The sequence below is a fragment of the Copidosoma floridanum genome, unplaced genomic scaffold (genome assembly GCF_036245765.1).
Source record: "Copidosoma floridanum isolate Cflo_tuat_1 unplaced genomic scaffold, Cflo_Japanese_pri ptg000008l, whole genome shotgun sequence".
In the NCBI taxonomy this organism is placed as follows: Eukaryota; Metazoa; Arthropoda; class Insecta; order Hymenoptera; family Encyrtidae; genus Copidosoma; species Copidosoma floridanum.
The window spans coordinates 13,157,319-13,172,706 of record NW_028321885.1 but is presented as its reverse complement, the minus strand read 5'-3'; the positions used below and the strand labels follow the sequence as shown (position 1 = coordinate 13,172,706).

General features: G+C 29.8%; 1 protein-coding gene across 3 annotated transcripts in view; it reads left to right on the top strand.

Moving 5' to 3' along the window:
* LOC106636699 (homeobox protein unc-42) overlaps positions 1–13,549 on the top strand; it is a 639,872-nt gene extending 626,323 nt beyond the window's left edge. For all 3 annotated transcript variants that reach the window (XM_089589253.1, XM_089589252.1, XM_089589251.1), the window contains one exon: positions 13,381–13,549. In XM_089589253.1, the coding sequence (XP_089445379.1) occupies positions 13,381–13,487 (107 nt within the window). In that variant the 3' untranslated portion in view covers positions 13,488–13,549. The remainder of the gene's footprint in view (positions 1–13,380) is intronic.
* Positions 13,550–15,388: the final 1,839 nt, after the last annotated feature.

Below are 15,388 nucleotides of genomic sequence, written 5' to 3'. Positions count from 1 at the left end.
AAATCACACAAATATGTCCATTAACAAAATGAAAAAAAGTATTTTTAACTTGAAAAAAATAAAATAAAATAACGGCAAGTACTTAAAGTACAACAATTGTATCAAATTTTAAAATAACTCTAGTTTTTGACATTTGCAATTTGTAAAAAAAAACCAATTAATATTCTAAATTATCCATACTTTAATAAGTTTTCATGATTTGTAGATACAACGGTATATCTGCTAGAGTTTTTTTTGGAATATCTGGGTAGAACCACAAACATTGTAGAAAATTACAAGTATAATAAAATACTTTTATTGTGTTTACTGTTAAAAACGAAACAATATATGAATTGTCAACATACATTTATATCGACTTATGAAGCATATAGCAGTAAAAAAATTTAAATTTCATGCAAATCAATATTTCATGTATTAAAATTCAAAGACACTCATATTAAATTAGAGTAAGGGGTTAGCACGCAGAGCATTTGTTTACTTACACATGACACAGGTTATAAGACTTTTAGTGTTCCAAAATTTCAAATCATTTTTTTATATTTAATTTAGTTATAAATAAAGCAATTTTATTACGGGAAACTTTGACGATGAGCCTCAAGTAAGGCTTATCGAAGATATCAGCGAGGCACTGCTGAAAATCTTATCAGACAGCGTTTCTCGCAAAAAACACACTATCAAAGATCCCCACGCGGGAAACTTTGAGGATTGAATATAGAGTATTATCACATTATTCTTTATTAAATCATAATAGTTGTACTTCTAATAAAACTTAATAACGTCGTTATAATAAAAAAAAAATTTTTATTATTCTTTAAAAGAAAAGTTGCATGGATAAAAGTAACTTACGTATCGCTAGAGATGGTTATTCGTCTTAGCAAAACTTTATCTTGTGTACAGGAGTCAGTAGTCATTGACCCAAGAAAAGGTTTAGAATAACACAGGATCTACAAGTAGTAGGTTTGGAAGACTGGATGAGGGAGTTGTGGTGGAATCGAGGTCCAAGCTCACAGTACCTGTAAGCAATAGGGCAAATAAAATAATTAAGACGAGAAATGAGAAAACTATTAATTATCAGTAAATATTTAGTTATTATTATTTGCAAAATACATTTTGGTTATAATAATGTTGTTAATAGTCGTTAAAGAATCAATATGGAAAAAAATAGGGTCAGCATATATATTTGTGTAAGAATAATTGTGAGAGATTATATAAATAAACCAGAGTGAGTAATTTTCGGCTATCGGTAGTTAAAAAATTGTAAAGCTACTTATTTATTGGTTAACTACGATAAGCACTTTCTCATACTAAAGGCTATCAATTTTTTGTGCAAGACAATAATGCAAACGATCTACGCTACTATTGATTGAACCAGAATAATTTTATATAGCTCTCAATGATAGTAAAGAATGGTAGATGCACTCAACATAACCCTTTTTGATCACACCTCTGTACATCAAACAAACCATATTCATTGGCCTTACTACGCTGGATCGCCTGTCAAACTTACATTTGCAGAATCGGCAACTTAAATAATTATTTACTAAAAACTATCAACTAGTGGGACTTGCGCTTGTAGAAGCTTTTGTTAAGAAGATTATAATCTACAACATATATTAACTTCAACCCATTTGCCCGAAATCCAAAACTCCATCTGATTGGTGCGGGGTCCTATGTTGTTCCATAAATAACCTCAAATACTAAAAATTTTTTTTCTATATCAGATTTCTTACATAGAACTCGATTTCCTTTACTGTTAGTTTTTGCTATTAATATTAATGAATCCTATGGTTAAAATATCAACAATGTTTATATATATTTTTTAAGAAACGTTAACTATTCCTTGGTAAACTTTATGTAGCATTATCGACATGCAAGAATAAAAACGGGATATTTATTTAATTAAAAAAGGAGAATAGTTTGGATGTTAAAGACATTGTTTGTAGACGGATTTTTGATGAAACAATACTTTTGTACCACATTTTCTATCAAACGAGTGGAGTCTTCAGTTCTATAAATATTAAAATAGTTCTTTTACGACTATTTAGATAACATACCGATGAATACGGTAGTACTGTCGGGGTCAAAAAAGTAATATTTAAAAACCTTTACGTATTTTTCATATTGGTTTCTATTACTTTATCACTATGAGAAAGTAAGTAACATATTTGTATAATGCATTTACGAAAGATAAATGACAATATCTGAAGAGCTTAATACTTTTTTATAAAAATGTTCTCAATGCTTATTAATAAATATTGAAGAGTAATCATTGTGAACTTTTTTTTTTTTTACCAGGTTACCACAACAGCCTACTAGCCTAGTCACCAAGGCCACCCACTTACCACCTATATGTGGGAATATGTTACCACACCCATTTCCAACCCGTTGACTGATGATATACCTAATCCATGGGCACAGTGCGAGTATATCCAGTAAAACACCTTGCCAGTTAAGCTGTTACTCTCTGCACCAATGGTGCATCGGGTTCACTCGCCACTGTGTAGCCTTTTTCCGGAGGACTCCATATTTAAGGAAGTCCACTCCTCACCGATTAGGCCGGCACTCTCTGCCGACGCATCGGATCCAGGCTAATTAACATCTCTGGAAAAGCCCCACATTTCAGAGACCACTCCTCGCCGGTAAGGCTGGAGATCCCTGCCTGGCGTATCGAATCTGCCAATCCCTACCTTCTGACGCTGTTTCGCATTTACCCAGGCCTGAAAATCTGTGGGGCAAGAAAAAAACCCTTGAATTACTCTGAAGGAAAATTTCATGGAAAAACTCGCCCCGGAACAGCTGGGGTTACATAGGAACTTTTGCCAATGAGAACAGTTTTTGAAGAAATCTGCATTCACTGGCAATCAAACTTACGGTCCCTAGAACAGCATTGTATCAGTTACAAGCACGCTTACTTCTGATCCAACGCCACTCCATAATTATTATTAATTTTTGTATAAATTATAAGTACGTATAGTAACAGTAAGGCTGATCTGTTCACTCCCCTGGGTCGCCGTAAATTATGAATTAAGTAACTACCAATTTGAAATATGACTTTTATTAACGTGATAAAAAAGTTTATTTTTGAAAGCAAACTTGTTTTGAAAAACTATGTACAAATGTTTCCTAAAAGAACAAGAATGGTAAAGGAACTTATTATCTAGTTGATGTTTTAAAGAAAATTCACACAGGCAGTGCAAGTGCAGTAAAAAGCAAGACAAATTGTGAAGGAGTAGTAGAGGGATCGATGCAATAGTTAGTAAGTTAAGGAAACGCAGAAATGAGACAAATTTTTTGTTAATTGGTGAGATGGCTGAGTGGTGGGTGAGTACTTTTAGGGGCAGTGAGTAGCAGACTGGAGTTGTGTGTAATACCACTTACTGTTAACTATACAACATAAGAAGATACTAGTACGAATCCACCCTCTGTGCACTTCGAGTGTCAACTTCCCACTAACACATAATAATACAACTACAGTCTTTTCTGAGCTTATTTTGCATTATGATTTCCCCAACTTTTTAAGAATTATATAATTAATTGCTCAGAAACCAATAAAATTATGTTAAAATGAATTTGATTCGATTTTAACAACTTCAATAAAATACATATTTCAAATAACCATACCTTGCTCCTTTCAAGTTGTTTGACGTTCCGTTCGTGGGTGAAATTATGTTACAATATGTAAACGTGAATTTTTCATTATTGTTTGTAGTACATGGTAATAAAATTGAGTTCATCCGTTCACGTATAATGCAATGTATATATGTAGTGTTTCAGGATACACTGCAATGTATATATGTAGTGTTTCAGGATAAAAATGTATTAAATTTTTCACTTAGAGTCCATTAGTTGTCTATACCTAATTGTCTTCTTTGTTCAATTCATCTGCTTTTTAATTTTACAGTGTTTGTTCTAATTAAACTAAATTTATCAATTTTTAAAGTCTTGCTAGCAGTTATCATTCAATTTTTGAATTTAAAATAATATCAGCCGTGAGTTTTGTAGTTTAAGCTGCTGGCGTTGCCACTTAATTACTGCTGCTAGCTTCTACTGATATAAATAAACAGACAAAAATAACAATAACACTCGTATGATTATTAGATGCAGACTAAAAGTTCGTTTATATTAGCCAAACCAAGTGACAATTAATAGGTAATTTTGCCATCATTTCTCAACTCGAAAATTCACTGTCGAGAGCGTTTTTCATGTACCCAAAAAGCTCTTTGAGAAAATAAAATATAAGGAAAATACTTTGAATCTTCTCCAATTACGAGTTTTATTAGGATTTAATAATACCTTGTAAAGTAAGAACTGACTTTTTTAACAATTTTCGAGCTAAGAAATTAATTGCAGGCAGTATTTGCAAAATAAACCATCCAACCGATAGCGTTACTTTTTTATTTACAAAACTCTTTGTAACGAAAAATGAAATATGAGGAAAATACTTTAAATCTTTACAAATCAACAGGGTTACTATTGTCCATGAGAGTTGAAATTTTTATTCGTTTTCGTTTTCTTTTATAATATTAAGGCTAAGAATCCATAAAAAAAGGAAGTAGTATTTACTTACAGTTTCGGAAGTATGCTGACAGTCAGCTTAATAGATCAATGTTAAATGTTCAACTTTAAAGTAGGCAGGATTTCCTTAAGTTTCTTACATAAATTTGTCGGAGTCTGTGAAGGTTGGCAAAAGTCAATGGGGTTCAACTAAAACCATGAGGCGATTGGTGGGAGGACTGTAAGTGGTGTGGAGTGTCAAGAAAAACTGCATGAAAGTCAGTGAATGGTCTGTGAGAAGGCTGTAGAAGTCAGTGGGGGATCTAGACAAAAATATCGTTCGTCGAAATCCCAACAAAACAAGGTTTTCCTTATTGGGCATTAGTGGGAATGAACGGGATCTGCAGATAGCCGTACGGGTACACTGAGGGGAGGGGGACTGTGTGAAATCCTCCACTTAAACAACTTTATAATACAGTAAGATATTTACATACATAAGTTTGGTAAAGCCTCTCGGTGTACCTAAGCACACGATCAGTAAGAGCTAATTTTGGGAGTACGAATAGAAGCTCCAAAAATAAGGTGTTAGTTTAAGCAAAGAAAATAAAAACGAAAAACACAACAACTTTTGCAAATTACATTGTAGGGCCACAGTTTGTAAATGTTAATGAAAGATACTCACGTCTTTATCGTTAAGACGATCGTTACGGACTGATGGTCACCCTAAACGAATAACGTAAGTGTCGAGCATGTATGTATTTCTATATATAAATATAAACAATAAATGTACGTTTCTTGTAAATACAGATAACATGTGTACGTATTTAAAAAAGATTACTTATAAAAACTTTACATTTGTTATTGAGAAATAAGGTATCCTCTTTTTTATTTATTGTTTGTTTAGTCGAGTGTATGTGTAGCATTTCTGATATTAATCTTTTTTGTCAATTTGGTTCATGGTCTAGAATTTTGGTTAAAGAAAAATTAAAGTTATAGTTGAATTCTTTCATATGTGAAGCAATAATAAGTTCATCTTTCTTTGCACCTTTGTGTTCGTTCAGGCGTTTTTTCAATGCTCTCTTTGTCTTACCTACGGATGATGCAGAGCAAGAATCGCAAGAGAAATGATACACGACATTGGTTTGATCAAGCTTATCAATTTTATCCTTTCCAAGAATGATAACACTCCAATTTGTTTTGAATAGTAGGGTAAAATTTTATATTTAATTTTTTCAAAGTTTTTGAACAAAATTTCAAAAATAACGGGTTGTAAGGGATAGAAATTTTTAATTTAGCACTAAGATTCTCATTTAGTAAAAAGTTACTATCATTATTAGTATTTTTTATTTTGTGAAGTCTTTTCTTGATTTATTTTTGTATAAAAAGTTCAGTATAGTCATTATCGCGTAAAATTCCTTAAGCTATGAAAATGTTCTTCCTGTGGAAGAATTTATCAGATAAAAGAATGTCTCGATCAACCAAACCATATACAGCATTGACTTCTAACGATCAGGGATGGTTAGAATTAAAATTAATTATTCTATAGGATGAAATTGACTTAACGTACCAATTCATGGTTCTTTTCAAGTTTTTATGTGTAATTGTAATGTCTAAGAAATTTATAGAATTCTTTTTCTCTACTTCGCAACTGAATTTTAAGTAAATGTTTTGTTTATTAAGAATCTGTAAAAATAACTGTGCCTGATCTTTGTGTACACATATGAGAGTATCATCGATGCATCTTTTACACATAAAAGGAACACAATTATGATTTTCTTTTAACAAGAGCAAGGCTTCTATTTCAAGATCTTCTGAAACTAAATCAACAAATAGTCGAGAGATAGGAGAATAACCAATAACTCATTGGGCTGCCAAAAATCTGTTTATAAAATTTTTTATTAAAGGTGAAGTAAAAATTGTTGAATAAAAAATTTGAACATTCTATGATTTCATGATAAAAAATTTTCAATAACCTGTGGATTTGCATATATCTTTCTTCCAAACTATTTCTGACTTATTCTAACAAAATGTTGGTAAATAGAGAAAGAACATCTAAAGAAATATAATTATAATTTTCTAGTGTTTTAAGATTTTTAATTTGTTTTATAAGTTCAACGCTATTATTCAAATGTAAAGAAAGTTTTTCAGAAACTTTAGAAAGAGAATTATGGAGGATTGAGGCGAGTGTGTGTGTATGAGAATTAATCGATGAAATAATAGGTTTAAATGAAAGAGAAGGTTTATGTATTTTTGGCAACCCATAACATCTAGATCAATTTGTATTAGTTTATGTTAATTGATTGTTGTGATACTTATATTTTAAAAATTCGCTGTTGTTCAGTTTCGTTAAACAAATTTGTAAGACATAACAATTACACATAAAAACTTGAAAAGAACTACGAATTGGTACGTTAAGTCAATTTCATTCAGTAAAATAATTAATTTTAATTCTAACCATCCCCGATCGTTAAAAGTCAATGCTGTATATGGTTTGGTTAATTGAAACATTCTTTTATCTAATAAATCCTTTCACAGGAGGAACATGCTCGTAGCATAAAAGAATTTTACGCGATAATAACTATACTGAACTTTTTATCAACGAATATATGTATATACATATGAGAAATGGACTCATGGCGCCATCTCTGGATAACTACAGTTGTAAGATATTTGCGGACGCTTGGCGCTCGAACGCTTAACTATTACAAAATGTGTTTGCTCATTTCCCGATCTACGGAATAAATCCGTTAATATATTAACATGATAGCAGAGCGTTAATACATGTGATGAAAGTGTAGACCCAACACTGAAAATCGAGAAAAATTTCTTGTGAAAGTATATCGTTGTTATTCACGTGTTCGCAAGGTAAACGTATTGACTGGCTTTTAAATAGTGGTTGTTCTAATCATGTAATAAATTGAGATGATGTTTTTGTAAGTTAACTTAAATATAGGAGACGGTTGAAGTTTAAAAGCGACTAAAATAGAAAAAATTTCGAGTGATTTTAAAGTGTACGATAAATTAGTGAGAGTTAAAATGTCTAATGTATATAATGTTTAAAAAATTGAAGAAAATTTATTAAGTTTATCGAAAGTTACAGATAGAAATAAAGTTATTGCTCAAAATAATATTACAAAAATTTATAACAGTTAGGGTGCGCTTTTAGTTATAGCGTATAAAACAGATAAATTGTACAGAATGAAAAGTGAAATTCATAATGAACATAAGATTACCGTTAATACTATGAGAATCGAAAATAACGATAAAATTACTTGAAAGGATAAATGGTATCGTATTTTAGGGTTCGTAAATTTTAAATATTTAAATGTTTTATATAAAAATGAACTAGTGGAAGGTCTGGCAAAAGAAATTAATATTGACTATATGAAATGTGCCACTTGTATAGAAAATAAAATGCACGATTTACTATTTGAAAATAATAGACAAAAGGCCAAGGAAATTTTAGAAATAGTACTTACTGATCTAAATGGACCTCATAATACTTCTGGATGAAATGGGGTAAAATATTTTTTAACTTTTATTGACGACTATAGCAAAATAGCCAGAGTTTATCCAATTAAATCAAAAGATCAAATCTATGATTGTTTTGTGACATGTATGAATGAAGTTGAACATATTACTGGAAAAAGAATTAAAAACTTTAAGGAATAACGGTAAGGAATATATGAACAAAAGAATTTTTGATCTAGTAAAAGAAAAAGGAATAAGTCTAGATGCATGTCCACCGTATAAGCATGAATTAAATGGTACTGCTGAAAGATATAATAGGAGCATTATAGACATTGCTAGATGTTTGTTATCTGAAGCTAGAATAAATAGTGAATTTTCGCCAGAAGTTGTATGCGCGGCACCATATTTAAAGAACAGGACACTTGCGAATGACTGATTGACTGATTGCAAATGACACTTGCAAACTACTGATTTAAAAACTTCTTTTGAGTTGTTCTTTAATATAAAACTTAATGTTCAATATTTAAAAATGTATAGAAGTAGGGTATTTGTAGGTATGTCTGAACAGAGAACGCGGTCAAAATAGGATAGAAAAGCAGATTAAGAAATTCTTGTAGGTTATGAAAATGTAGGATATCAGATTTTGATTAATAATAAAGTTATCGTGGCAAAACATACAGATGTCATCGAAAAATATGAATATTGTATTGGATTAAGGGTTATTGGGTTATTGATAATGATGATGATGAATCAAACAATGAAAACAAAATTGTTGATGACAAATCCGAGTCGAGCGCCAAATTTGAAGATATTTTATATGAAAATGACAATGATATTACTACTGAAAGAGAAAATATATGTCAAAATTAAAAAAAGAGTAATGTTAACAGTAAACCGAAAAGAAATGTAAAGCGTCCAGTAAGATATGATGATATAATACGATTTATGTTAATTACTGTAGTGCAGAAAATCCTAAGAGTTTTGATGAAGCTGTAGGAAGTTTTGAATATGATAATTGAAAACATGTGATAAAAAAAGAAATTAAATGTTTAAATAAGAATAAGACTTGAGTATTCGTAGATAAGCAAAAAGATAAGAAAGTTTTAGATGTGATATGGGTTTATTAAAAAAAAGATGAAAACAAATTTAAAGCTAGATTAGTTGTAAGAGGGTTTCAACAAAAATAAATTATTAAAGATGTTTATTCTCCTGTAGCTAAGATGTAAGCTTTAAAAATTCTGTTATCGTATTGCTGCCAAGACGGTTTAATTGTTGATCAGATGGATGTTGAAACTGCGTTCTTAAATGGGACAGTAAGATCAGGTCAAACAATCGCAAGGTAGAGAGAAATTCCTAGAACTTGGTTTGAATGTTTTGATGAATTGATAAAAAAATTAGGATTTGAAAATAGTAAAGTAAGCAATCGTTTGTATTCTGTTAGCAATGGAAAGATAAATCTTACTTTATTATATTTGTTGATGATCTATTAATTTGTTGTAAAAGTCAAAAGACTATTGATGTGATTAAGGGAAAATTGTCGAAAAGATTTTGCATGAAGGATTTGGTAAAAGTAAAGAATTATTTGGGAATAAATATTAATTATAATGTAAAGAAAAATGTAATGTTTTTGAGTCAAACAAAATACATTGAATCTTTGGCAAATAAGTACAAACTAGAAAATGCTAAACTATATGATAAATTAATGGAAATAAATTTAAAGCTAGAACAAGCAAAAGACATTAGAAATGATTTGAAGTATAGAAATTTGATTGGCGAGCTCTTGTACATTATTTCAAGCTCATAGACATAATATCAGTTACACCGTTAATTATTTAAGTCGATTTCAAAACTCTTATAACGAAACACATTTTAAGTATGCGATAAGGATTTTAAAATACGTGTACCTAACAAGAAATTTAGATCTAATGTATACGAAAAATGATTATGCAGGTATAGTAGATTGCTTTGTTGATTCAGACTGGGCAGGTGACAGTCTTGATAGAAAATCCACATCGGGCTATGTAATAAGATTTGTAGGTAATGTGGTTTATTGGAAAACGTGGAAACAAAATAGTGTAACAAAGTCTTCGACTTCAGCGAAGTATGTTACTTTGTCAGAGGCTATAAGTGAATTGAAGTTGATAAAAGATTTGGTAGATATTTTTAAGTTAAAGTTAAATGAACCGATAAAAATTTATGAAAATAATTCAGAAGCCTTAAGCATTGCGAAATTTGGAAATTTTACAAAAAATTCGAAATATATTGAGGTGCATTATCATTATACCCATGAAATTTACTTAAAAGGAACTATTGATATTGTAAAAGTAGAATCAGAAAATAATGTTGCAGATGTTTTTAAGAAATTTCTTGGAAGGTTAAAATTTGAAAAATTTAGAAGTATGTTAAGTTTGGTACAAATTTAAGGAGGCGTGTTGAGTATACTGTACATTTATACCAACGATTATATATGTATACGTATGAGAAATGGACTCGCGGCGCCATCTTTGGCCAACTACAGTTGTAAGATATTTGCGGACGCTTGGCGCTCGAACGCTGGCGCAAGTAGATCTTGTCTGTCCGTCAAAGCATGCAGTCATGTATGCAGGCAGCCGTTTGTCGTTGGCTAGAATGTGTATCGTTCTTACAAGTATATCCTCCTTTCATTAAATATTATTAACTATAACAAGGTGTGTTTGCTCATTTCTCGATCCACGGAATAAATTCTTCAGTATATTAACAGACATTATATAAGAAGCCACTATGCATTTGCCAGGTGATTGTATTGTAAGTAAGGAATTAATCATTCGGGAACAACTCATACCGATGTGGTCCCAAGACGCTTTGATTTGATACATTCGTATTAGAAATACAATATTTAAATATATTTTAAAGTAGAATTGTCTTTTATTAAGGTATTTAAAATAATTTAGTAAAATGAAAATGTATAAAGTAAATTATTTTAAATACTTCATCAAGTACAGGTGTATTTGAAACAATACATTTCAAATAAAAATTTAAAAATAAAATATTTCGGCTACTTTCTATTCAAATATTGTATTTTATATTTATTCTATTTAAATACAAATTCATTTTAAATACAAAAGTATTTGATGTTTTTATTTTTAATAGAATAGTTAAATTACTACATTTTTAATAAAAATAATAAATATTTTTTTTAACTATTAATGATTAAAATATTTTATTGAAAATAAGGTATTTCTTTAAACATTCTATTGGAATAACTATTTTGAATATAATGATTAACACAGTATTCAGTTCAGATATTTGATTGAAACAAAGTAATTGAATTTTTGGATAACTTGAATTAAAACTGAAATGAAGTATTTCAAAATACTCCAACTCTGACAAATACTACCTATCTCTGAAAATAAGGCACTTGATAACAATAAATAATTACAAATGTGGAAACTTGTTACAATGGTTATTTACTTTTATTATCAATACATAGAAACCCCATCCATTTTTATAAGGTAGAAAAAAATTAATGAAAAAATATATCTCATCAAAAAAGCCCAAGAAAAACTCTCATCACTTTTTGACGTAATTCAAACTCACGACTCTTTAAATTCATCTAATCAGAAGACTATCACGCTAACCAACTAAGCCATCCAAGCTTTCTGCAGTTTCAAGCTTATTTTTTATAATAGATATGTTGTTTTCAGTGTATTTTTATAACAGATTACATTATATTATCGAGGCAAAGAATCTACATATATGGAAGCACTGTTGTAAGTCTACAGATATATAAGAAAAATCGTAATGAGGGTAGTAAGAGGGCTGTGGTGGTCTGTGAAATGTTAGTGGTTAGAGCAGCGGAAGATTTGACTACGGTTTTATTAATATTATACAACAGAAAAATGCATCAAATTTTTTCCTTATCTTATGGGAAGAACGTGGGGGGGGGAGTGATGTGTGGAGGGGTGTTCTCTGAGGAAGTGTGGAGGGGTGATAAAGGCCATAGAGGCAGTGGGGAGCTTGCGTCAAAAATTATTTATGCACACTTAAACTCTTAACTGCTTATTTCTCTTATGCAATTAAAAAGAGGAGATAGGTGGAGCACAGTTACGATGAATAATAGCTAATACTGTAATTATAACTAACAGAGCCTAGACACGCCTCATACCATGGAACAAAATGAAATTCAAGTAAACGATGATAAATGATATATATCTCACTTTTCCATAACTTTTTTATGGTCATTTGATAAATAATTTAATCATGCATGTGATGTTCAAAAGTTTTACAGTGATCGCTTTTTATTTCAATGTTATTTTTGATCACTTCTACTTTTCTAGGGTCTTAAGGCATTGATTACGGAAAAAAATAATCTAGACTGGTTTCACAGGTGTCATATTTTAGATGTAACAACTATATATGCGTAAATACTTCATTTGCGTTTTACATCCTCACTTTCTTAGTTTTATTCGATTTTGAGTCAGGAGTCGGCAGTCAAGAATTAAGTAAGGTCCACATTATACTAATACGCTGCTTTGTAACCTTAATCTAATGAACAGAAGCTATAATTAACTGAGTGTTTTTCCTTTATAAGAATTGCAAGCCATAGAACTTACACGTACCAATCTTTTTTTTTCATTTTTTTTTTAAGTAGTTGGACTGAATGTATTAAGTTCAAAGTTATTTTTGTAAGATTGGCACTTCAGCTTGCATAAGTGGTTTTACCATTGCAAAGATGATTAAATTTGCCAGTAATATTTAAATTAGGCTGAATAGAGACTATTCTAGTTTAATTTTTGAATCTGCACAATGTCTAAAATGATTTATTTTTTAAAATATTTGGAAATAAATACCTTTTCCAGAGCATTACTAAATTTACAACTTGTCACTTTTAAATGACGATAAACATAAACGTATGGATGAGAACCACTCACTTTGCCAACGCATGACCATAAGCATTAAATTTGTTTAATTAATACTTATAATAAATATATATTTATGGGTTCACTTAAGCACAAAGTATTTCAACCGCAGAATTGTAATAAAAATATTTTGGTCCTGACACTAACGCAAAATTTACGAATTTCTGGCAGTGATAAGTAAAAAAAGCAGCGACTTAAATCTTGGTGATGTCTGTGTATGATTTTCTTATTCTTATGAGAAAAAAAAAAAAAAAAAAATTATGTTTCACACCTAATATTAAGCTTTCATTAAATAGTTTGTATGATAAAATATTATCGGAGCATACAAAAATATATATTTAATTGTTAAAAAAACATTTTTTATCAGTAAATTGTGTACATGAAAAAGTAAAGTTATGATATTTAAACGCAATATTGAATAAATTGCATAAAGAATAACGCAATGAGTTATGAAAGTCAGTATAATATTGCAAATTAATAGCATTTCTGTATCTCAATATACTTTATACTTTTGCAGGAATGTCAGCAGAAGATGAATGGTACAATAAAAGTATTTCAGCTCTAAGGATGAATACTGCTCATCATCCCAATCTTGCGGCACCCATGCTTCAATATCAAACATAATTTGTTGTTAGCTTTTGGCTAAACCGTACAATAAAAAACTATTGGAATATGGAATACTGTTAGCCACAGAAATAACTTAAAAATGCATTCAAACAGATCATTTCAGTGCATCGTAAATTCCAAGATATAAATAAAGATCGTAAGAAAGTGTTAAAAGGATTGAAAAAGTTTTAAAAAGAACACGAATGCATTAACGATTGCTAGCTTGTATGAAAACAAGGTGTAAAGATATTTTTTTTATCAATAATTTTAATATATATTTGAGTTAATCTGATACTTCTGCCTTATATTTAAAAATCAAAGTTTGAATTTCTTATCTTACGACTTTCACGCGTTAATAATTCATTTTAAGAAATATACATTTATAATGTTTCTCCAAAAATTAAATTGTAACTGATACTCATGGATTCGGTCATTGGAAGAATGAAGATTATACTGACACTAAGTGTGTTATTTTAGTAGGAATACATACGCCTTCACATTCATTAACCTCTATACGTTCACACGCACAGGTATATTTATGATTTAATACTTTTAAAAAAATGTGCGTTTCAGACGTATAAGTTTACTAATGACAAATCGGGATGGACAGTCTGTTAAATAGTTTTATAAAAAAGAAAGTGTGAGGTTTGTGTAAAAGTATATGTAAATTTTTGAAATATAGTATACAAAATTAGTATTGTAAGCTCATACATTTTTATGAATAATACAAGCAGAAATTTGTATCCCCCCCATAGTTACCCAATACGTATAAGTCAGTTACATGTTATTACTAAAATACTGAGTATATAATGCAGAAAAATTATGCTATGGTAGCACTCTTAAGACGAATAGTCATAACATGACTAGTAATAACATCATTTTAGGTTTACGTCCACATAGCGTACCAATTTCCTAAAAACCACACTTGTGTTGCTGCTAACCCAGAGGACATCCAAAATCACTTTGTACTCAACAAAGTTCATGAAAATGAGTTCTTAGTGAATACATATAAAAAAATTCAGTATAAATTAATCATATACGTTTTGAGTTATATTAGTATTTTTAATAAATTCTTTTAAAAGTTCAAAAAAAACTTATTAAGAATTTATTATGTATTCGTGAACTTATCAGGTTATGTCCACCAGAAAGAGTTCCAAAAGAGTTCTTAAAGAATTCTTTATCTTTTGCAGCGCTGCCAAATTGCAACAAGCCAATCATTTCTATCTTTAAAACGAAGTATTGGCTATAAATACGATAAATCAACAATTTATGGACAAAAATATTGTGAGTTTAGGCCAGAATATATACCTTTATCCTGAAAACGTATAATAACTAATGAAAGAATACAGAAAACATTTTTTTTAGTTCCAAATAATGTTTAAAATGTTTTAGATACTTAATTTAACAATATTCAAATATATTTCATTGCTTTTTCGTAACAACTAATGCGTTTTAATTTGAAATAAACTTTCAGAATTCATCTGTTTTACGTATGCTCGCTTAGGAAAAAAAATTTCTAAATGAAATAAATTATTGCTAAGTTGGTAAAGGCATACTGATATCTAATAACGTGTATATATATATATATGTATATATATATATGTATATAAAAGTACAATTTTTTATTAAAATATGATATAATCATGCATAAGTACATCGACGGTTAAGAAAAAGGAGTCAGCTCATGTTTTGGTTAAAGAAGGTGGCAGTTCAAAATTTGATTGTAAAAGGTCACAGCTCAAATTTTCGTCCAAGGTGGCAGTTCAATTTTTAGTTAAAGAAGGTGTCAGTTCGAATATGATTTTTTTTCTTTCGTTTTGTAGTGGTAGCATTAATTATAGCTCAATCCCTATTTTTAAGTCGAGACTCGAAGACGTTTTTAATAAATTATTATTATCTAAACGCTATTTAGTATCGAA